The 25,541-nt window shown below is 37.4% G+C and overlaps 1 protein-coding gene across 2 annotated transcripts in view; it reads right to left on the reverse strand.

Moving 5' to 3' along the window:
• The window catches only part of GRB14 (growth factor receptor bound protein 14), a 129,815-nt gene that overhangs the window by 60,491 nt on the left and 43,783 nt on the right, over positions 1–25,541 (reverse strand). The window contains exon 1 of one of the 2 annotated variants that reach the window (XM_009182341.4): positions 14,052–14,309. The exons of the other annotated variant lie outside the window; for it this stretch is intronic. Within the exon in view, the coding sequence (XP_009180605.1) occupies positions 14,052–14,114 (63 nt within the window). The 5' untranslated portion in view covers positions 14,115–14,309. Of the gene's footprint in view, positions 1–14,051; positions 14,310–25,541 lie in introns of those variants that run through there. 2 annotated transcript variants of the gene reach the window in all.

The following is a 25,541-nucleotide window of genomic DNA, read 5'->3' on the forward strand; positions in this document are numbered from 1 at the left end:
ATCCTTTTCAATGTGAATTCATTCTAGAATATTTGAAATGAACTTGACATTGTCAACTGGTCATTTGAGAATGTCACAGAGCAAAAGAGGGCTTTGGATCTGTCATGACTGGGAAGTCATTAATTATGCCATAGGTTTGCCTCGCTTATCCTTTGTTTCTTCAAAGAGAGAGAGAAGAGGAATCATCATTTGGCAGGTAAAATAATGAGTATGGATTAAGTATAAAACCATGAGTAAGAATCCATACAATGAAGCAAGAGAAAGAAAAAACTGAAAGAGCAAAAGTGAAAGAAAAAGATATTTGGGCATAGTTATCTATGGTTATCTTCTGTGTCAAAGTTTCTATTTTAGGAAAATACAAATTCAATAGTTAAACCCAACTAAATTACTATTAATTAATTAGTCATTGATTTAAAATAATTTAAACATGATATTTATTTTAAATTTTAAATTTATTTTAAATATCACATTTAAATATGGCCTTAGCATGAGGAGACATATATATTTTTTAAACAGAAATATAAATTCATTAATTTATGTATTATATCTATTAATTATATATGTATAGTTAACATATAGTTAATACAAAATAAAAATAAGAAACAAGGCTCACAGGAATCTGCTCTGAACTATGTCCTAAAGCTAAGCTTATTTCTACAGCTCTTTGAAAGTTTCTCATCTAACCACAGTAAAATTATAAAATAACTTATAATGTTTCAATATTTTTTCTTTATTATTTTTAATAGATAAGCAATGTACTTGAGTCATGCAAAATATTTTTATGTCAGCGTCAGAGTAGCCCTGAATTTTTACATTCTTCTAAATAAGAAACACAGTGTCCTAAGATAACAAGAGACATTTTTAGATATCTTGAATTAAGCAACTCAGTAGTTCCCTTGAAATGAAAAGAATGGGAAGCAATGTAGTCATTATTACTTATTCCAAATCTTTAATTGTGTTTTTAAAATTTTGCATTTTAAAAACAAAGACTGTTCCTAAAGACCCTAACAGCTCAAGAATCTCTACTGCTTTCTTATTGCTATCCTGTATTATTTTGCTAGCTGTCAAATATTTACAAGCATATAGTTTTGAGAAATCATGTTGCAAGAAAAGCCTCCGATCCTCTCCACTTGTGAGGGATAGTCAGAAACACATTTTCCTTGAGCATGAACAGTACGTGTTAAACTAGTTATAAGACATTACTTAAAACAGATACTGTCACCAATATCAGAATTATAAGAATTGATTGACACAAACAGGTTTATCCCACATCCCCGTACCCCCTTTCAACTTTATTCCCTACAATCCTGTCCTCTGACTCCAATCCTACATTTTTTTCTGCTTCTTGAAAAAGTCATGCTCCTTCTCAACACAGGGCCCCTGCACATGCTACTGCTTGTGCTTAGAACATGGTTTCCTTACCCTCTACTTTTTCTGCTCCCTCATATCTTAGGATAAACCATTATTTCTGGGAGGAAGCTTCCAAAGACCTCCAGCTTAGGTCCAGGCCCTTTTTGCATGCATGCATGTGTGCAACTATAATTACTACGCATTGCCCTTCACCATGAGAATGATGTATGACATCAGGGACCACTGTTTTCTCCTCTTTATATCCCCAGCAGTGAGCACAATGTGGGACACACAGTGACAATCAAAACAATTCCTTCAGTAATGAATGAAAACATCATGCACAGCCCTGCGTGAGACAATATTAGTGAATTCCAAAACGGTAGTGTTGAAACCTCACGGAGTTTGAAAACCTCTATGGGAGAAAAGACACACGTGAACCAAAGAGAAAATTTAGGCAAATTTTCATGAAGCTTATGGACTGAACAAAGGTGGCTTAGGTGACTGCTGAGAGCCACGTTATGTCTGGGATTCTGAAAGAATAAGGAAAGAAGGTAAGAAAACACCTGTGTGGGACAAACATGAGCAAACACACTGAGGAAGAAAGGAGAAAAAATGCTCAGGAAACAGTAACCGGACCACACTAAATGGAGATCAGAAGGGCTAAGTTATGAGGACAGGGAGGAAGTATGGGTGCCCGGCGGCCTGAGGAGGGGGTGCCTTCACCCGGTACTGTGGGACACTGGTTTCCATCAGTGCAAACTAGCCAGGGGCCACCACAATAGGAAATACTTTTAAAGATACACAAGTGATGGGTAGCTTTTTAAAAAGTTGGCAATGTAGAAATAATTCTTAAAAGTTAAATGTTATTTAATAATAAAAATGACAGTTTTACAAGAATATGATTACAAAGTGGTAAGAGAATCAGGATAAATAACCACATGGTGACTTAGTCACTTAGGAAAGGATGCAGCTACAATAACAGAAAGTCACTCCTACCTACAATGGGCTAGCCAAATTGAGGTTGATCTCCTTCTCACATTCAAAACCAGGGCAGGCAGCTCAGGGTTTTGTGAGGCAGTTCCATCAAGTCACTCCTGACCAAGGCTCTTTCTGTCCTTTCACAATCTTTGAGGTACGGCTCTTATCATTAAGGTCGCAAGATGGATCATCTCCACACCACCTCTGTAAAAACTCAGTCCTGCTATAGATTTGCATGATATTACATTTCTGCAGTAAATTTTAGGGTCATGCCTGGATAAAGAGATTCAGAATTAGAGAATCTGTGTTCCTGGGGATCCACAGAGAGCTTCCAGGAGTCCTGCATATGAATTCAAAATGCATAGAAGAGGTTTTTTGGGTTTTTTTGTTTTGTTTCATTTTGTTTTGTTTTTTGTTTTTTTCTCAGACGGAGTCTCGCTCTGTCACCCAGGCTGGAGTGCAGTGGCGTGATCTCTGCTCACTGCAAGCTCCGCCGCCTTCCAGGTTCACGCCATTCTCCTGCCTCAGCCTCCCAAGTAGCTGGGACTACAGGCACCCGCCACCATGCCCGGCTAATTTTTTTGTATTTTTAGTAGAGACAGGGTTTCACCATGTCAGCCAGGATGGTCCCGATCTCCTGACCTCGTCATCCACCCGCCTAGGCCTCCCAAAGTGCTGGCATTACAGGCGTGAGCCACCGTGTCCGGCCTGATGGGGTTTAATGATGCGTTAATTTTCCATCCAGCAACAGGCTAAAGAGGCCCAGTGTGGTCTCACTACTGGAAATGCCCTACACTTGGCACAGAAGGGAAGTTAGCACTGTCACACTAGATAGCCTGGGGCAGTGACACTGCAGCAGCATGCCGCATCTAGGCTTCCAACCAAGAGAAAAAAAAGCCTGCAAGCAAGAAGAGACTCAGGACACCTCCTTAAAGCCCCTCCATTCACCTTTATCCTCCTACTCTATTATTTACCTTTTCTGCTCTCCTTGTCTCAGGCCAAGAGCCATGAAGAGTACTCTTTCTTTGGGCCTCCTTTCTTCCTACGAGGCAGAAAGAAGGACTCCAACTCAAGTGGGGGTTCCATTTGACAAAGAGAGAAATTCAAGCCCTTTCAGTTTGCTCTATTATGTGGCAGGAAAAAAGGGCAAAAGAAACTGCTCCAATTTCATTACAAAAGAAGGCAAACATTAACAACTAAGTTAGAAAATATCCTAAGCTATCACACACAGACACACACACACGGACATGTTATTTTAAGACCTAAGTCCAATATGAATAATAAAGAGAGGTTCAAATCACAAATCCCACACTAAAGTTTCCGATGATTTCATCAAAGCTGTGTTCTCTGAAGTTTCAGTGTTTTTAATACTCATGCAATTCCTGCTAAGATGCCAGCGCTAATTCATCTCGGAAACGAGAAAACTTCTGCAAATGCTAATGCTAATTCATATTTAAAGCAGACCACCACTGGCCATGCTTCTGTTGGACACAATCTTATTGCAGTACCTCATTTCAGTTTTTAAGCAATAGTTTATTCCCTGGACAGCCATAAGACATGTCTAAGTGAAAAAGTTAAAAATTGGTTCCCACAGTGAGAAAGAAGAACAAGTAGGGGAGGGGTGGAATAAGTGTTTAGAAGAAAGGGAAAATGTGAGGAGAAGAAAGATACTGTTTACTAGAGCCCAAGACACATCAGACTTTATTGCAATTATTGAGTTGTCTGGCATCAACTGAAGCCCTTTTAGGAACTACCTTATTTCATTGATTTTTAAAAGCACATTTTTTTCACATTTAACTTCTCTGAAACCTGGATGTAACTTACCCTTAATGGCATGTTATAGTTTTACTGGAAGTATATAAAATAATGATGCTTCTTACAACTTAAAGAGCCACACAATCAATAAAATATGCTATGTTCAACCTTCCTGGACATTTTGGGGGTATTATTTCATAAACTTATAATAATGTACAAACTTTCTAGATCCTAACATTCCCATGCAGTAACAACACTGAGAACAACAGATTTATACCCACTTTGTAATTTTACTTTTCCTTCATTTTTCTAAATGTTTATTTACTTTTCTTATTTTATTTTTCCATGAGTTATTGGGATACAGGTGGTATTTGGTTACATCAGTAAGTTCCTTAGTGGTGATTTGTGAGATTTTGGTGCACCCATCACCTGAGCAGCATATACTGCACCATTTGTGGTCTTTTATCCCTCACCTGCTCCCTCTTTTCCCCCCAAGTCCCCAAAGTCCATTGTATCATTCTTATGCCTTTGCATCTTCATAGCTTAGCTTCTACATATTAGTGAGAACATACAATGCTTGATTTTTTATTCCCAAGTTACTTCACTTAGAATAATAGTCTCCAATCTCATTCAGGTTGCTGCAAATGCCATTAATTCATTCCTTTTTATGGCTGAGTAGTATTCCATTGTATAAATGTACCAGTTTGTTTATCCACCTGTTGATTGATGGGCATTTGGGTTGGTTACACGATTTTGCCATTGCGGATTGTGCTGCTATAAACATGAATGTGCAAGTACCTTTTTGTATAACAACTTCTTTTCCTCTGGGTAGATACCCAGAAGTGGGATTGCTGGGTCAAATGGTAGTTCTACTTTTAGTTTTTTAAGGAATCTCCATACTGTTTTCCATGGTGGTTGTACTAGCTTACATTTTTCTGAATATTTATTTTATATCAGTGAAAGACATGTATGGAGCATGTATAGTCATGAATATTTATTTTATATCAGTGAAAGACATGTATAGAGCATGTATAGTCTTGTAAAAGAAATGGAATCTATACTGTTAGAATCATAAAATACTAAAGGTTAGAAGGGTTCCTGGAGAACATCTACTAAATCCTCCCATTTCACAAATGACAAAGCTGAAGCTGGAGTCACGACCTGCTCAGAGACCTCCAAATGGTCACTGGCCGAGCCAGCCACAGATCCCCATTTCTGGCTCCCACCTGATGCTGTATTCTTTCCATTCTGTTCGCCCAGTATTTAGGCTGCTTTAAGCTGCTGCTTCTACATGACATCTTGGATAAAAGTATTAGAAAAATAAACACTAGAGCATAAATAGATGTATACATACATATATCCCAAAGCACCTTGCTTTTTGAGTGTCAAAAAAGGCTGTTTTCCTTTGTTTTGTTTTGTTTTTTCACTTTTCACAGCTTCTCGCTAGAATAATTGCAAATACTGAAATAGCCAGCAGAGGGAGTCTTTATTTCTCAGTTTGTGCAAACAGAGACAAGACCATGTTTCGAAAACTGCAACCTTGTTAAACCTATGGAGTTTCTGTTTGATATAATCACAAGCTTGTGACAAAGTTAATATCTATTTTTTTAGAATTATTAAATATTTGAATTTTTAAGATAAACGATTTCTACATATTAAACATTAATAAGAAGAATTATGGGGGCATAAGTATACATATATACGTATGTGTCACCGCACTAGGAACCTTTCTTGGAACTCAAACTTGAAGTTCTTGCCAGGATTTCAAACAGTAATATCAAATTTTTTCTTCAAATATTGATAAAACTACCCAAGCAAATTTCAGTTTTGAAACTGCAAAATAATAATTCCTGGTATTTTCCCAAACAAAGCCTGAATGTATACGTTCAAATATGCATGTCTGATTAGGAGGCTTTCTGACAATGCCGTTCTTGCCAAAACAAATTTTGAATTCCTCTTTGAGAATTCTCATAATGGCAAGCATTTTTAATATCCTACAGGGGTAGAAAATCTTTATCCTTTCTAGGGGTTTAGAATCTGAAATTACCAAAAGCCTTGCTTCTTTTTTTTCTGCCAAAAAGAGATTATTATTTTCAATATTTGGCTTAGAGTTCTGGGGCACAGCCAGGGAAGCCAGCCCTACAGACCGCCCCAAGCAATAGTCTGAGACCGTTCATTAGCCCAGCTATTTTTAATCAGCCTTCACTGCCAAATGTGGACTACGCATTACAGTGCGCAAAATCATGCTGCCCGGCACCTGTACTCAGGGAGGTTCAGCCCAGGTGCTCACAGTGGACAGGGGACCCTGGAATCTGCTGTGATCAGATCTTAGACCCCAAACTTAGCATTAGTCATGAGTTTTAGATTCCTCATACTGTAAAATGGGCAAAATGCTGGCAAACTGATAGCACTAAACTAATGTTAGCAATTATTATTATAAATTTTTGAAAGCAAAATAAGGCATTTCTGAATAAGTCCCAAGAGACCCTACCGTCCTGTTGAATTCTAAGAAACTCTGAACTGATGGTTGAATCACTATGTCTTTGAGGCAAAACTGAGTGCACAGCAAGGAAAAACAACCAGGAGAGCAAATGGCAGATTGGCAGAAAAGGTGAGATTCGTCCCATGAAAAGACTACAGGTGAAAGGACAAATGACTGCAGCTACACGGTGATAAGTGGCTACGGAGTGTACGTGCCTAGGCAATTCTGAGAGGCAGCCTCCTGTGCTAGGTGGAGCAGAGGCCTGGACCTCAGTCCCACCTCTGTCATTGATGAGCAAGGTGCTTTGGCAAAGACACTTAACTCTCCAAGCCAATTTTCCTCATCCAAAAATGGGTCTGGCCACCAAGCATTTAGGGTTCTTATGAGGGTTTAGGTGAATGTGTAATAAAAGCTGAACATGTCGTAGCTGCTATTTTTTATTGTGCTGTGTGAAGGGCAATACTCTGTGTGAAGGGTATACCAAATTGCCCACTGCAGCAAGTTGGAGCTAGATAAAGGTAATGAAAAGGCCTGAGTATGATAGCTTTTCATCCCAAAAGATGAGAAACTTGGCAAAAATGAAGGAAAAGCAACAGAGAGACAAATATTAGGAAGGAAATAGTAGGTCAGTATCTAAAGAGCTCAATCTTGCCTTTACACAAATTTTTTTATCCAACTAATTGGTAATTAGATACCAACTTTGTGCCTTCTCTGTGCTGCGCATTGAGGTCCAATGAGGACCAAAAGTAACAAGTTCTCACCATCATACAGCTAAGATTCTATTAATAGTAACACCACTTGCCTACTGAAACAACGTCTTAATACTAGACCTACTTTTATCCCTTTCAAACATACAACCCAGAAGTCCCTGTCTAATACTCCCTAGGACATTGAAAGGAGGAGTAATTAACCACCTAGCTTGTATTTAAATCTATGTTCCCAAAGATTTTAACAAAGTATGCATCAGCATATATAGTTGGATTCATTTTTTTAAATTCAAATTAGAGTCCTTCTAAAGTTACAGAAAGGAAAACTGTGGGAGCAAGCATTTGAAAGATATATTGTCTTTCTCTCCCTGCCTGCAATCTATGAAGAAAAAACATTTTTTGTTTGACTCATTTTCTACTATGAAATCTTTGGATAACCACTTTAGGAGAATAGGGCACATAAAATTTAAATTCTCAGTCATAGGGAAATTTAAACTCTTTATGAAACTAGTAAAACATGCCATTTCACAGGTGGGGAAAAAGGGAAATTCATGTTCGTTAGACTTCTACTGTGTGTGAAATGCTTCTAAATATTTATCCTGTTGAATCCTCACAACTGTACTGCGAGGAAGCATCCTCATCCCCAAGACAGAGAAACTGATTCTCAGAGAGTTTGGAAAGAATGCTCCAAAAGCCAGGGCACTGGTGAGTGATAAAGCTGAGCTCAAACTCTGGGCTTCCCGTCTCTAAAGCATACAAATAATCTGCTACATCACACTTCCTAAAAACTCACTGCTCAGGAAAAGAAACATTTTATGAAAATGCGAATACCATTCATCTGTGTGACCCCCTTCCTGGTTGAGTGTACAACTAAGTTACTCTGTACAAAAGTAAAAAGGGCAGGAGAAATATCAAGGTTTAGCAAGAATGAGAACTCTGGATAAAAAGCAGTAACAATGCCCACTACCACCTTCCAAGCAAGTCCACCATCTAAACTTAGACCACCATCCATGGCCTTCCACAACTTCTTCTGCTCAGGAAATCTGCACCCTCCCCACTTATTACCATACCTACAATCCCTATCCAAGTAATAGAATATTATTTGCTTAAAAAGCATAGCCACATTTCATATCTGGCACCAGAATAATAAAAATCCCAGACAAATATTTACTAAATGTCTAGTATGTCCAAGGCACTTGTAGAGGAGCTGGCGAGTTACCCACCAATATCCACGCTTCCTCTCTTCCTTCCTGATGAATCCTGATTCTGGTGAGGAGGGCAGTGTGCTACACTCCAGGCCCGCATTTCCTGACTTTCCTTGTATCCAGAGTTGGCCAATAAGACGTAAGCAGAGGCCGGGCGCGGTGGCTCAAGCCTGTAATCCCAGCACTTTGGGAGGCCGAGACGGGCGGATCACGAGGTCAGGAGATGGAGACCATTCTGGCTAACACAGTGAAACCCCGTCTCTACTAAAAATACAAAAACTTAGCCGGGCGAAGTGGCGGGCGCCTGTAGTCCCAGCTACTCAGGAGGCTGAGGCAGGAGAATGGTGTGAACCCAGGAGGCGGAGCTTGCAGTGAGCTGAGATCCGGCCACTGCACTCCAGCCTGGGTGACAGAGCGAGACTCTGTCTCAAAAAAAAAAAAAAAAGACGTAAGCAGAAACTCCTGGTTACTCCACAATGGCATGTTAACTGGTATAAAACTCATGAGCCTGTTCTTGGCCCTTCACATTCTCTGTGCAAAGACTGTAAACAGGACGACTGGAAATTTACATTTATCTTTCCATAAAAGGAAAAAGGACCCACACTAGAGAAGAAATAATAGCAAGAAGGAGGTCAGTTGCCTGAGGACATTGTGGGGCTGTAACATTAGCTTTGGACTGATCCTTGTAAAGTGAAAGAAAAATAAATCTCTTTTCCTCCTTAATCCACAGTCCTTTGTGTTTTTTGGTTACATGAAATTACATTCTGCCCATAACTGACAAAACATTTTATTTCAAAATTTCTCCCCTTAAAATACTAAGATCTAGTTGTAAGACCAAAAATCAAAAGACAACTTTTAGAAACCAAATGGTGGTCCAAGATATACAAAAATAAACAAGATAGAGCAATTGAAAGTTATATTGTACACACCTATGGACAGCCATATGAAGTAATAATAAAATTGATGTTACAGGGCTGTAGTGGTGGAATTGACAAATGAGTGACAAAGGTGTGTCCACTGATACTAAATCAAGGCACCATGAAAGTAAATGTAAAGCAAAAGAGTCTTAGAAGGCTTTAGGATGAGACCACAGCCTGAGCTGACACTTAGACAATACACAGCATTTGGGAAAGCAAACGGGCCTGGAGTTGTCTATAGGCTGCAGAGCACAATCCTGGCAGCAGAAGTGCAGAGATACAGATGTTAAAAGCTGTTTGATGTTCCTCTTCCCGAGTCCAAGTGAACATCACACACCGGGGCCTATCATGGGAAGGGGGGAAGGAGGAGGGATTGCATTGGGAGTTATACCTGATGTAAATGACGAGTTGATGGGTGCTGACGAGTTGATGGGTGCAGCACACCAACATGGCACAAGTATACATATGTAACAAACCTGCACGCTGTGCACATGTACCCTAGAACTTAAAGTATAATAATAATAAAAAAATAAATAAATAAATAAAACAATAAATCCACACTAAAAAAAAAAAAAAAAAGCTGTTTGAAGCACAAGGAGGCAAACGACATGCTGCAGTGAAGGCTTCAGGGGAAGCTGGGCAGGCTGAGGGCCAGGCAGGCCCTGGAGCAGGGCAAATGCTAAGGAAGTTTGGACTGATTTTGTACATGTTTAAAAGATTCTGGGAAAAATAGTGATGTGATGATATGTGTTCTTTCCTCCACTAAATCACTTTTAGAAAATCATAGCAATGGCTCTAATTGTATGAGGAAAGAAATGACTATAACATGAACTATTCTCTTATATGAATGGGGAATTAGATCTTCTCATAAATGGCATTGTTCCATATTACACTCATGAATTTACAATTTTCAAAAGGATTTGAATCTTAAAAAATATATATCATTAAAAGTATCCCTTTTTTTCCTCTGAGATTTCAGAAGATACTTCAGGATCTTGTGTGCTTATGAACATCTCCTGTAATTGTAGCATGGATGAAGAATGCAAAAATGCTTGCAAACATAACTTAAAAACAATGTTGGCTGGGCGCGGTGGCTCACACTTGTAATCCCAGCACTTTGGGAGGCCGAGGTAGGCAGATCACAAGGTCAGGAGATGGAGACCATCCTGACCAACATGGCGAAGCCCCTTCTCTACTAAAAATACAAAAATTTAGCTAGGTGTGGTGGCACACGCCTGTAGTCCCAGCTACTCAGGAGGCTGAGGCAGGAGAATCGCTTGAATCCAGGAGATAGAGGGTGCAGTGAGCCAAGATGGCGCCACTGCACTCCAGCCTGGGTGACAGAGTGAGACTCAATCTCAAAAAACAAAAAAATAATCAAACAAACAAAAAATATTAACCTGATAGAGACATGAAATATGCCTAACCCAGCGAATCAGGATATGGACATAAGGTTTTCTGATCTGGTAATGTTTCTATAAAAGAATGTGAATTTTATATTATACTTAGTTTGTACTTTACAATACTTGAGCCTTATGTTAACTCTCTGGGACCTTAAAATGTTTTCTTTATGTAATGTGCCAATCTGGAGTTCCAGGTATAAACTTTCTATCACACACTCACACACATACACACTTGGCTGCTTACAATTGCTTTCTGAATAAAATGTTTTCTATGCTAGAGCATAAGGGAGTTGGTGGAGGTGCAGAGGAAGATGAAAGGATTTGCCTAAGCTAATTCCAGACTTGAATGGCAATTATACCCACCATAAGGCAATTTCATTACCATATTAATTTCAGGAGGTAACACGTATCTAGGAGAAGCATACTGGAAGTCACAAGATCTAGATTCTATTTCTAGCTCTGCCACTGACCTTCTGGGTGACCTTGCATAAGTCACTCAACACCCAAGAGACTCAGTCTTCTCATTTGAAAAAATAAAAAGCTACAACCTAGTGCTGATCTGAGAAAAATGCGATGCGGTAACATACTCATTCACAAGGTTTGCTGAGGATGTAATTGTTTCTGAGGCACATGAGGAAGCCTTCTTCACCAGAACCTTAATTCACTTAAATCAGAGAAATCAGATCCTAATAGAATTTGGAAGTGAAAATTTTCTTTCCAATTTACTTGATAGAGAATCTACCAAAATACCCTTTTTTTCTCAAAGATCAAGGCGTACTTTCTCTGCTACAAAATAGATCTCTACCACACGAAGGGCCACGTTTAAAATTCAAGTTCCTAATCACTACCAGAGACTCTTACAGCCACTTGGATCAGACACACTAGATGATACGAAAATTACTCCCTATTGCTATGGAGCATTTTCAGAAATGCTCTCAGCCTTTTAAATGATTAGGATTCCATTTGATAAATTATTTGTCAAGGGCCACTCATTCAGGATGAGCAAACTTTACCCCAAACCTGTAGAAAAAGCACCTGCCTTCATGGGAAAATGAGAAGTTGCTCCCCAAATTCTCTGAGAAATGCTTGTGCTGATTTATAAGATCATTTAAAATTATGGCATATATGGAAAATAAGTTAATTACAAGTATGAAATAACTTCTTATATTGGAAGAAAAAATTAATCATGGTGTGACCAGAGCAGATAGATGATTTTTAAATCAGAAAATACCCGACTCCTAAAATAAAAGATATTAAGATTTTCAGAACAATCAAATAGACAAAAATAGGTCTTTTGGGAGTTAAAATATCAGGAGAAGCAAATAACGGTGTGCTGAATTATATAAACACCTAAATATGTGCACTCATTGAAAAAAATAGCATAGATTTGAGTCTAGGGAATTTTGACTTTTATAAATATTATAATAGAAACTTGACAAGAAGCTTATTATTAAAATACCATGATAAATCACAATGATGTGACCATTGGCAGCTCAGCTGTAATACCAATAATAACCACAGCTTTCCAGAATAATCTTGTTTTCCTACTTATCAGATAGTGCTCAAAGTTATTTTTCTATCCAAGTTTTGCCATAATCAATTTCTCCTAGACTAATTGCTCAAACTCCTTGAACATTATAGCATTCTTTCCTAATGTTTTATAATCTCTCTAAAATAATAAAAATAATTTACATACTTTACTATAACCATGAAAATATAAAATATTTGGTTCACAGAATTATAGACACAAATAAGACTGAAGATATTATCTACTGAAAACTCCTCAGTTTGTTATACAGATGAGGAAGTAAGGACTCCACGAGTTTACTGGATTTGCCCAAAGTCACAGGGCTAGTAAATGGAGAGTCCGAATAGTACACTTTCCATCATACCAACTTGTCTTCAAAAACAAACCATATGATAGAAGTTTCTTAGTCAATGTAAACTGCAGTATTAACTGGATAAAGAAGAATTCAAACATGAGAACACAGACTTGATAAATGTTAATATGCCTTTTCGCATCCTCGGTGAGTCCACAAACCTATATTGTCATTATTAATGCACTGCTAAGTCCAATTCAAAATAAATGTTAAAGCCCAAAGCAAAATATTTTTAATTAAATTTGCTTACAATTAGCAAAAGGCCTCAAGAAAGATAAAGAACTCATGTTGGCAAAATTATCATATAGCTGTTCCAATGCCAAATAAAATATTCTCAGTAAATAAATGGCTGACTGGATAAGAAAATAAGCTGAAAATCTAAAAATTAAAAATAGTAAAGAGACACTTCCTTTTTAAAAAATATAGCCACTTTAACTGTTAGATTTGCCATGTTTCAAATAAATTGCAATATGACCTTTGACTTAATGGAATGCACTGATAGTTAAAAGTTAACTATTAAAAGTTGAGTTCAAAAATAAACACCACGGTTTCTAGTGTCACCAAAACCATTTGGAAAGCATATTGCCAAAACTGAGTTTTAGTGCTTTCCTTCTCAGTGAGACAGATTTGATTCTTTGAGAAGTCCAACGCAATGTTCTTATTTTGGAGATTTACAAGAGAAGTTTACTACGGCTACATGACATGGTTGCACATACAACCTTGTAAAATGCAATGCCGTAAATGAGACATAAAAATAATCTTTACAAAAAACTAATAAATAAAATATTTTCATACACAGGATTGACTGCATTAATAATTAACAGAAAGCCCTTTAACAGGGGAATTTAATGGAAAGTTTTTCTTAAGCAAATACGCAGAAGCTCAATAGAAATGGGTAGAAACTTGAGAATAAACTGGTAACACATGTTTAAACAGTAAAATAATTGTATAGTCTATTCAACAATGAAGAGATTGATATATTATGAATTATGGTGAAACAAAGAAACTATTCCTTAGTGAACAAATATAAGACATAATAGCAGATTTCCTACTGAACTTAAAACAAAGAGGCTTGAAGTTACAGTAGAAAGACAAAAAAGTTTCAATACAGTCTCTAAATCCCAATGACCTGAAATCGAGATCAAACTTCTTTTAGACGAAAGTCTTTAACTATAGTGATGTTCTAGCGCAGTATTACTTTTCCTAGTTCAATTCCAATAATATGTCCTTTAATTTTACCTACAACTTTAATGAATTACAGGCTCTTTCAAGGGTATGTAAGTAAAGCTTCCTATGTGTTAATAAACACACAGTAACAGGGGAAAAAAAGCAGCAAGAAAAATTAAAGAAAAAAAGGAAAAAGAAGTCACATACCCTTTTCTGTAGAATTATTGGCGTTATTGCAGGCAGAGTGACTCTTCTTGCACTCAAACTCATGCCTGCTCTTCTTAGAATGATCCTCTCTTGTAGGTCATGGACAAAATAAAAGAAATCTTTTATGGGAATCTCAGGGCTCAGTGCAATGAAACAACTAGGAAAGTAATAAATGTCACCCTGCTTATGTGATTCCAATCTACCCAAAGCCAATTAAGGATGGCCGTGGGACAGGACAAGGCAGCAACCAATCAAAGCCCGGAAAACCCCGCCTTTGTCCTTGGAAACACATTCTGATACTTTTGTTTATGATATTTAAAGAACCAGATTAACAGGCATCTAGTTCGCTCAACTTTTTTTCCAAAACAGTGCAATTCAATGCCATCTTTGTTGACCAGGCAGTTATGTCTTTACTAAAGCATTTCAACATATGGCAGATAAGAAGCTGTTTACATTGGTCTATTTAAAGTATATAAATACATTAACGAACTAAATTTACTTATGCTATTCATAAAATTGATGAAGAGATCAATTGGAACATACCCAAGGCACAAAAAATAATCCTGAGGTTAGAATTGGCACAAAGTGTTAATTTCTATATTTTAATAAAATAGTTTTAATATATGTTAATATCTCTCATTTCCTAAACACTAAAATTTTTGTATTATAAACCTTCCAGCTATCCTTGATATCACGCGCTGTTAAATATTATTTTAACAATAAACTTAAATAATAGTGTTAAATACAAAGAGGGAATTAAACTACAATATATCAATCTCGAATACTTATGTTTTAAAAAAAGCACAAATGTGTGTGATGTAGCATATTTCATTTCATTAAAAGCATTTAAAAAATAACCACTGCCAAAGCTTTCTCAAAATTTTAATGACCATTTTGCATTTCTTCTCACAAAAACTGAAAATTTTATTCTAATGTTTCTAGGGGAGGGAGGCTGGAGGAGGTTTACAACAGAAAATATCTATAACTAACAAAAAAAATTTCAATGAAGTCTAAATAAAAAATGAAAGAAACATGCAAAAATGACAAAAAGGATTGCAATGTTAAAACTAATCTGAGCTTTTACAATTGTAAAATCTCTTCTGGACTGACATCTGGACAAACTTTACTGAATTGCTCAATGCTCTTCAATCCTGACCCACTGCCTTCAGCAGGAGAAGAACTCGTAATTTCTAGATTACAATGTGATTGTTGTAGTAACAATGCAAAAGCAAGATTCTCAGCAACACAGACACAAACTTTCCATTGCATTATCTTGACTGCTACTAGGCAGGGTTCACTTTACTGCTTTACACATAAGTGGGTTTAATATGCATGGTGAGCTCATATTCCTCAAAAGAAAAAAAGAGACACCACAACTCCAAGGTTCCCTGCTTTGAATTTCAAAACCAAAACTCCCTCAGAATGGTAGTTGGGAGTGGCAGTAATGTGCAGAATATAAAAAGTCACAGATCTAGTTTGGAAGAATTAATTAATTTGATCCTTATCCAGTTAGGTTTATCATAATCTTTTAAAAGAAAATTACCAGGAAAGAAAATGAAAATATCGACTAACACAGTGATGGGGGGTTAGCATTTGTGAAGCAAAAGATTCTGTTGTAACCTTGAGCTACTTTTCAGCAAGCCAACAGTAACAAAGACTATGGTAACTAACAATTTCAAGAATATCATCCATAATATTTGGCCTTATCTATCGTTTCTCAATTCAGCCTTCAAATATTACAAAGTGTTATCTCTGCATCCTGACTAACACTGCAAAACCCCACCTCTACTAAAAATACAAAAAATTAGCCGGGCGTGGTGGCACGTGCCTGTAGTCCCAGCTACCCAGAGGCTGAGGCAGGAGAATTGCTTGAACTCGGGGGGCGGAGCTTGCAGTGAGCCGAGATCGCGCCACTGCACTCCAGCCTGGGCAACAGGGCAAGACTCCATCTCAAAAAAAAAAAAAAAAAAAAGTGTTATCTCTGGTCTCATAAATTTTATTGGGGTTCCATCATAATGAAAGCAATTCATTTCACTAAATTATCAAGCAAAGTACTATTTGCCAAGCCCTGTATCAGGCAGTAGGAACACACTATTGTTAAGACAGTTAAGGTCACTGTCTCATAGTGGAATAGGGATATTAATTTTTAAGTTAAAATATCCCATTCAGTAGTAAGCTAAGACTAATAGTGATTAAATGCTAAGCATCAAGAGTGCACCGAGGTAGAAGCAACTGCACAGTAGGGGTGAAGAGCAGGCTTCAAGGAGGAAACGGCATTTGCTTTGAAAAGTGAATAGAGGGGAAGAATATGTAGAACTTGAAAACTGATGTGAACACAGGGTCAAGGTCTCAAAGTTTACTCTGAGGTTTGAAGTCTAGATGATGGGGAAGTTAGAAATGCTGTTTTGTATCACACCATAGAGCCTGTTAAACACTATTTATAAAATGAATGCTTCAAGTCAAAACAGTATCCAGGTCCTGTACAGATTACAGTGCAATATATACATGCCCTGTAAGGGCTTAAAAACATTTAATAGGCCGGGCGCGGTGGCTCACGCCTGTAATTCCAGCACTTTGGGAGGCCGAGATGGGCGGATCACGAGGTCAGGAGATCGAGACCATCCTGGCTAACACAGTGAAACCTCGTCTCTACTAAAAATACAAAAAAAAAAAAAAAAAAACACTAGCTAAGCGTGGTGGCGGGCGCCTGTAGTCCCAGCTACTCAGGAAGCTGAGGCTGAGGCAGGAGAATGGTGTGAACCCGGGAGGCGGAGCTTGCAGTGAGCCAAGATCGCACCACTGCACTCCAGCCTGGGTGACAGAGTAAGACTCTGTCTCAAAAACAACAACAACAACAACAACAACAAAAAACACTTACTAGATGACTAGCTGCTTACGTGTGTGTGACAGGTCATCCCTTCAGAACACTGGAAAACTAAGTTTCTAAATTGTCAGAGAAAATGATGAAGAGCAAAATTTGGCATTTTGTGACTATTATCAAAAAGGCAACCGTCTTTGAAAAATGAGGCTTACCGATACTTTTCATACTCAGCAGACTGAACAAGATAGCACACTGCATACTTAAGACAGGTGGAATCTCATGTTTCTGTAATCCTTTGCAGGTGCTCACATTGACTGTGCTTTATCTTACTTCCTAGTTATTTCAGACACTGATTCCAAATTTAACTTCAGCCTATTCTTTTTTCTCATTAATTATTATAAATGACTTTGCCACTCACTAACCTTGTCACCTGAGCCTTAATTTTCTTCAGCTGCAAAATGAGGATAAAAAACTATGACCAACACTTTCAGAACTGCTGTGAGGATCAAAGGAAATCAAGTTTGTAGAAGGCCTGGAAGAGCCCAAGGCAGACACTAACAAAACACTCCTTAAACTCCCACTTCAGAGAATTGGTCTTTTATCTCCAAAAACGAAACTTTAACATTACAAGATGTTTTCAACACAACAGAGTCAACAATATAATATTACAGAATAGCACTACATATTATTCAGAATTTTGTTCGATAATTGGATAGAACAAGAGTAAATGTCACTTAAGGTATTTTCATATCAATATTTCAATTAGGAAAAATAAAAATAACTATTATTGTGGTTATTAATAATATTCATGTGAGCACCCATTATGTGCCAGGCACTGAGCTAGTTTTCACTTAATGCTCACAACTCTATAAGGTACTAGCAATTTTCTTTTTTTTTTTTTTTTTTTTTTTTTGAGACGGAGTCTTGCTCTGTGCCCCAGGCTGGAGTGCAGTGGCGCGATCTCGGCTCACGGCAAGCTCCGCCCCCTGGGTTCACGCCATTCTCCTGCCTCAGCCTCCCGAGTAGCTGGGACTACAGGCGCCCGCCACCTCGCCCGGCTAATTTTCTTGTATTTTTAGTAGAGACGGAGTTTCACCATGTTAGCCAGGATGGTCTCGATCTCCTAACCTCGTGATCCACCCGCCTCGGCCTCCCAAAGTGCTGGGATTACAGGCTTGAGTCACCGCGCGGCCGGTACTAGCTATTGAATAGATGAGGAAATTAAGGCCAGAAGAGCAGGCAGCTAAGAAATGGTCTCGGGTTTAAGCACATACTGCAAAAGAACTTGTTCAAGTTCACAAAGTCCATAGCCACTAAGCCAGGGAGAATTCCACTCCACAACATGTGTTTCCACATTTTATTATTAAATACATAGCTTGATACAACATTAGCATAAAATGTCACATTCATACAGTCATTGTTTCTGACGTTCCCAAGCATTTGTTTGTTTTATTAACCTGCTTTATAAATATGTATTGAAGACCTTACTATGTGTAAAGTGCCGTGCTGTTTATTATGGAGAATTCAAAGTTAATCAACTCATGATTCCTGTTTACCAAAAGAGCTGATGCAGGGTGACACATAAACCACCAGTTATTATAGTATACAAGGTGGAATCTGGGCAGAAGCAGCAGCTATTAGATCGGTGCGAAAGTAATTGCGGTTTTTATTATTGAACGTAATGGCAACAACCGCAATTACATTTGCACCAACCTAATACAAAAGTATCATCCAACCTCTAGGTTTCAAGTCCAACCTTCAAATCTCTTCTCCCACTCAGCTTCAACAAAGCTCCCAAAAGCATGTTCTGTATTTCCACCTCTTTGTTCATAATATTCATCAGTTCATTAAGCCCCACAATGAAGGCCCAAGGCCAGTCACACCTCTTCTGAAAATTTGACTTCTGTGCATCTTTCAAGGATCTCTCCTTTTTATAGTACAAGTTACCTCAGAATTGAGAGGTGGGGAAGGGAGGAAAGATGACAAACACATATCAATCGCCCATGAAGTGTTAAGCACTTTGCATATGTTATTTCATTTTATTCTAACAGCCCTGCAAAGTAGGTATTATTTCATCTCATTTTACAGATTGAAACCCTACCTGTCCTTTCAATACTACCACTTTATTCTTTATCATACACCAGTTTATTCAAACTTCAGCTACTGTCTCCAATGTGAATGCATTCTATATTATTTAGAAGGGAGGTTCCTTGAGGGCAGTGGCATGCCTAAATTCTCTCTGACCATCTCAGTGTCTATCTACCCCCAGTGGCTTTATACAGAGAGAAAAAAAAAAGCAATAAGGTAGATGCCTTTTGAATATCAAGTCTCACAAATACTTTTTTAATCCAACCCATCTCCTGCTTCACACAAAATACAACTTGCACTGTCCTTTCATCTTTCCCTGTATCTCACACTACTGTGCTGTGTCCCCTTGGGATAACTCATTGCCTAGCTAGGTTCATCATCTCCCTCAAAGACATAGATCAAAATTTATTCCAAGAAGTCATCCCTCCATATAAATTATATCATTCCCTGTTTTGTAATTTTTTTTAAGGACTTAAACTTTTCCATTTCTCCTGTCTTGCCTGATACTTACTAATGCATTGTTTTGATAACTTATAAATCTTTCAACAGGCCAACATTTTCTACTCAACACAAATATAATCCTTAAGGTTAGGGCCGAGTCTCTTATTTCCTCTGCTTCTCCCAAAATGCCTAGCAGAGTGTTCTTTATACACAGTAGGCATTATGTTCACATACAATCAATGTGGAAAGACTAGTCACTCGGGTTACATAGTGGACAAGCCTCCTTTCTCATCTTAACAATTGTTAGCCTTATGATTTTTTTCTGAACAAAAGCACAAAGTCTCCTTTACAGGAAAATTTAGATATTCTTTCACTATCTGACACAGTTCTATTAGTGGCCACTAGTGTGAATACTAAATCTAAATGTTGTTCTGAGAACACTAGTCTCAGAAAATTCTTAACACAGATTGTTGCAGCAATAAATATGTAGCCTAGATCTTCAGAGGCAAATTCAGAAACTCTGGTTTTACCAGCTCATCATACCCTACTATGAATTTTCACTTCCTTAAGTAAATGACATAGAGTCAGCCTTCACATTTGATGAGCTGATCTGATCCACCACTAGCCAACTTTTCCCCTCCACTCTAACAGTGAAGTAACCAAAGTGAGAGGAAAAATTATCTTTTTTTTTTTTTTTTTAAGATGGAGTGTCACACTGTCACCCAGTCTGGAGTGCAGTGGTGTGATCTCGGCTCACTGCAACCTCTGCCTCCTGGGCTCAAGCGATTCTCCTGCCTCAGCCTCCCGAGTAAATGGGACTACAGGTGTGCACCACCACGCCCAGCTAATTTTTGTATTTTTAGTAGAGATGGGGTTCACCATGTTGGTCAGGATGGTCTCGATCTTTTGACCTCCTGATATGCCCACCTCGGCCTCCCAAACTGCTGCGATTACAGATTTGAGTCACCATGCCCTGAGAGAACAATTACCTTAAATTTAAGAAACATTAGACAGAAACTGAAATACAGAATAAAACCAAAACAGCAGAAAAGAATAAATAAAATAAAATATAAGAATTTTTTTGTAGTCAAAACTTATTGACCATTAGGCGTGGTGGCTCATGCCTGTAATCCCAGCCATTTGGGAGGCTGAGACAGGAGGATGGCTTGAGGTCAAGGAATTTGAGATCAGCCTGGACAATAGAGCAAGACCCTATCTCCACAAAAAATTTAAAAAATATGTCCAGGTGTGGCGGTGAGCACCTGTAGTTCCATCTACTTAAGAGGCTGAGGCAGGAGGATTGCTTGAGCCCAGGAGTTTGAGGCTGCACTCCACTGATCTCCAGCCTGGGCAACAGAGTGACACCCTGTCTCAAAATGAAGAGAAAAAAAAACTTAGTGAAAGTCACATAGTTCCCCAGAGAAACAGTCAACACTAAGACACTTCCTAGTAAAATTACTGAAACCTTTTGAACAGCAAGGCGAAAGTTTTCTAGTAGCTTATTTTAAACGGGGAATCAGTCTGTTGTAAAATTTCTCCACAGCAACATTCAACAGTCAGATTCAGTGGACACCACTGCCCTTTAGATACTCCACTGGAAGCAGTAATGTGTGTGAAATCCTTGAAAAAAGAAAATACAAATGAGATTTTAAAATTCAGTCAAGCTCATTAATTATAAAGGCAACGGACAATGTTCAAAATTTTGAACATATTACAAATATATAAAGTCTTGTTTTCATGGGATCTCCCTGAGGAATTTACTAGAAGATAAATTTTAGTCATCCAGGTGATTATAAAAACCAGAGTGAAATAACTGAAATAAACACTGAAATCAATCATGGTACTAAATTCCAATCATGTATGTGATTATGTTGCTATAATAAAACATAAGTAATATGAGCCATAACAATATAAGAATTGTTATGAAATTTCAATATGAAAATATGAATAAAAAAACTTTTCAAAAAGATGAAACCTGAAGGAGCAAGGACAAGGTATGTAGCATACACTATATAAGCTGACTGCTTTGCTAACTAAGATCAAAAGATATTTTAAACTGATAAATCTTAGGAGAATTTTAAGTAATTTATTTTATAATGCTAAAATCAGCTGGTAGAAAAGGGAGAATGAAGAGGAAACATATTAGTTTTATTATTACTCTGCAGAAAGGAATAATAGATCATTTTTAAGGAAATAAGAGGATCAAGAACTTTCCTACACTTACACTTATAACAGAAATATAAACTTTTCTAATAAAAAGAAAGCAAACACAAAGCTAAGAAAGCAGAACATCTTGTTAATTTTTTTCAAAAATCTACAAATTGGAAAACAAAATAACAGTACTAATGCCACACTTTTATGTTATCTCAGAGATGTTGCAGAGCTAAACTCACATATTGAAAGAAAAACTTTCAGTTGAATCATAAAACAGATTCTGCTCTATTCTATGGGAAAGAGAACCCCCTATAACCAAGTGTTTCATCAAGTTGCCTATTCAAAAGAACAGGCAAAAGCACACAGGACAAATAAAAATAAAAAGGAAGGAAGGAGCAAGGAAGAAAACACTATAATGCTGAATGGTGTAATTCACAATAAAAATAAAATGATTATGAATGTCTAGGTGTCATATAGTACACATTTGTAAAGCAAACTCTAAAATAGGTATGAAGATAATCAGATGGAAACACACTATTAATTGACTATCATCCAACCTTCTCAAAGCCTGAATAACAAGAGAATTAAAAAGTAGATATAAATATAAAATACATAAATAGGGTAACATAATAACATAGAGTTCACTGCCATATATTTAAGGTGAAATAAGAGAATATCCCTTCTCTTTAAGAAACTGGTTTAAAAAAAAAAACTTGATCACATTTGACATCAAAGATAAAACCCCAGTAAATTCTGGAATACAGATAATAGTTTCTAATCACAACACAGTAAAAGGAAAAATCACTAATAAATCTTGGGTTAAGAAGCTCCTAGCATCTGAAAATTTTAAGAATCTTCAAATAACTGTTCTGGCAAGGAAAGCAATGAAAATTGCAAGTGTAAAATGTCTATGTAATAATAATAAATATAATAAACACCATATATAATATCTCATACTGCTAAAACAATTCTCAGACTCTAATTCATAAGCTTAAATACATGTATAGTAAACAAAAATAAATTTATTAACATCCCAAAATTTTAAAAAATCATTAAATTAAACCTGAGGAAATCAGAAGGTATAAATTAATAAATATAAAAGTAGAAATTAAAACTTGAAAAAAAGGTAAAATAATAAAACTAATAAGTCCTGAATCTTGTCTTTGGGGAAAACAATAAAATAGATAAAGAGTGAAACAAGTCTAGGGGGGAAAAAGGGAGAAAGTATCAATATACAAAATAAGAAATAATACCAGAGAAATGATAAGAATCATAAGAGACTACTTCCTCCAATTTTATGCAAATAAAACATAATGAAATAGACTATTCTCTGGACAATATAATTTATACAAATTGACTCCATAAAATTCAAAGAAACTAATTGCCATAGAAGAAAGACAGTTGTCAAAGAGTATCAGGGGAACCCACCCCCAATATTTCAATGTAGGTTCTTTCTATTTTTCATAAGTGTCAGCCAGCTGAGAAATAAAGAGAAAGAGTACAAAGAGAGGAATTTTACAGCTGGGCCTCTGGGGGTGACATCACATATCGGTAGGACCATGATGCCCACCTGAGCCACAAAACCAGCAGGTTTTTATTAAGGATTTCAAAAGGGGAGGGGGTGTAAGAACAGGGATTAGGTCACAAAAATCACACGCTTCAAAGGGCAAAAAGGAGAACAAAGATTACATGCTTCTGAGGCCAATAAAGATCACAAGGCAAAGGGCAAAGCAAAGGTCACAAGGCAGAGGGCAAAATCAAAAACTCTTGATAAGGGTCTATGTTCAGTTGTGCACGTATTGCCTTGATAAACATCTTAAACAACAAAAAACAGGGTTCAAGAGCAGAGAACTGGTCTGACCTCAAATTTACAACAGTGGGGTTTTCCCCCACCCTAATAAGCCTAAGAGTACTGCAGGAAACCAGGGCATATTTCAGTCCATATCTCAACCGCATAGGACAGACACTCCCAGAGCAGCCGTTTATAGACCTTCCCCCAGGAATGCATTCCTTTCCCATGGTCTTAATTATTAATATTCCTTGCTAGGAAAAGAATTCAGTGATATCTTCCCTACTTGTACATCAGTTTATAGGCTCTCTGCAAGAAGAAAAATATGGCTCTATTCTGCCCAACCCCACAGGCAGTCAGACCTTATGGTTGTCTTCCCTTGTTCCCTAAAATTGCTGTTATTCTGTTCTTTTTCAAGGTGCACTGATTTCATATTGTTCAAACACACGTTTTACAATCAATTTGTACAGTTAATGCAATCATCACAGTGGTCCTGAGGTGATGTACATCCTCAGCTTATGAAGATAACAGGATTAAGAGATTAAAACAAAGACAGGTGTAAGAAATTATGAAAGTATCATTAGGGAAGTGATAAATGTCCGTGAAATCTTCACAATTTATGTCCCTCTGCTGTGGCTCCAGCCGGTCCCTCCGTTCAGGGTCCCTGACTTCCCACAACAAAACAGATACTCCCAAAAACTGTGGCCAAATCCTAGATGGTTTGATTTACAAAAAAATTCTATATAACCTTTAAGGAACAGATCATTTCAGTGCTAGTAAAACTATTTCAAAGTTAAGAAAATGTACAATTGTAGCCAAGAAAGGCAGACAAACAAGATCAATGAGGGGGGTCTTCATATACCTGGTGTACCTAATTGATATGGTTTGGCTCTATGTCCCCACACAACTCTCATGTTGAATTGTAATACCCAATGGTTGGGGAGGGACCTGGTATGAAGTGGGTGGATTTCCCCCTTGCTGTTCTTGTGATAGTGAGTTCTCATGAGATCTGGTTGTTTGAAAGTGTGTAGCACTTCCCCTTCAGCTCTCTCTCTCTTGCCATCATGTGAAGACGTGCTTGCCTCCCCTTCACCCTTCTGCCATGATTGTAAGTTTCCTGAAGCCTCCTCAGCCACGCCTCCTGTACAGCCAGTGGAACTGTGAGTCAATTAAACCTCTTTTCTTTATAAATTACCCAGTCTTTGGTAGTTCTTTATAGCAGTGTGAGAATGGACTAATACACTAACATATAATGAAACTGTAGTTAGCCAATTTTTAAAAAGGTGCTGACAGACGTATGCGTGTTTGTGTGTACATGTATGCAACAGATGCCACTGAAAATCAATAAAGAATAAGACTTTCTAAAAAGACTATACCCATCTGAGTAAATAAAATATACATTTTTTTTTACCTAACACCATACTCTAAAATAGACTGTAACATTAGACAACGAAAAAGAAATTCTAAAACATTAATTAGTTTATAAATATGTTAGAAGAAATAACTCAAGAATGTTTTAATGGCCAGGCACGGTGGCTCACGCCTGTAATCCCAGCACTTTTGGAGGCCGAGGTGGGTGGATCACGAGGTCAGGAGTTTGAGACTAGCTTGACCAACATGGTGAAACCCCATCTCTACTAAAAATACAAAAATGAGCTGGGCTTAGTGGTGTGTGCCTGTGATTCCAGCTACCCAAGAGACTGAGGCAGGAGAATTGGTTGAACCTGGGAGGCGGAGGTTGTAGTGAGCCAAGATCATGCCACTGCACTCCATCCAGCCTGGGCAACAGAACAAGACTCTGTCAAAAAAAAAAAAAAAAAAAGAACGCTTTAATAATCTTGAAATATGAAAAGTCTTCCAAGGTAAGACCTAAAAGGAATTACAAAAACAATTTTGACTCATAAATATTTTAATGCTATAGAAGACTCCACAAATAAAATTCAAATACAAAATACATATTGATAAGTATATATGCAATATATTTAAGAATGAACTAATAATCCAAAAACATAAAATACATAAAGCATTCTTTAAAAATGAAAAGTTTTAAAAAACCCAAAAGGAAAATGAACAAAACACAGCTATGAAAAGACAATTCACACACACACACACACACATACACACAGAAAACATACCACTGAACATAAACACTTAAAAAGATAATCTCATCAGTAATAAGAGAAACATACATTAACAT

Source organism: Papio anubis, chromosome 10 (assembly GCF_008728515.1).
Source record: "Papio anubis isolate 15944 chromosome 10, Panubis1.0, whole genome shotgun sequence".
Classification (NCBI taxonomy): Eukaryota; Metazoa; Chordata; class Mammalia; order Primates; family Cercopithecidae; genus Papio; species Papio anubis.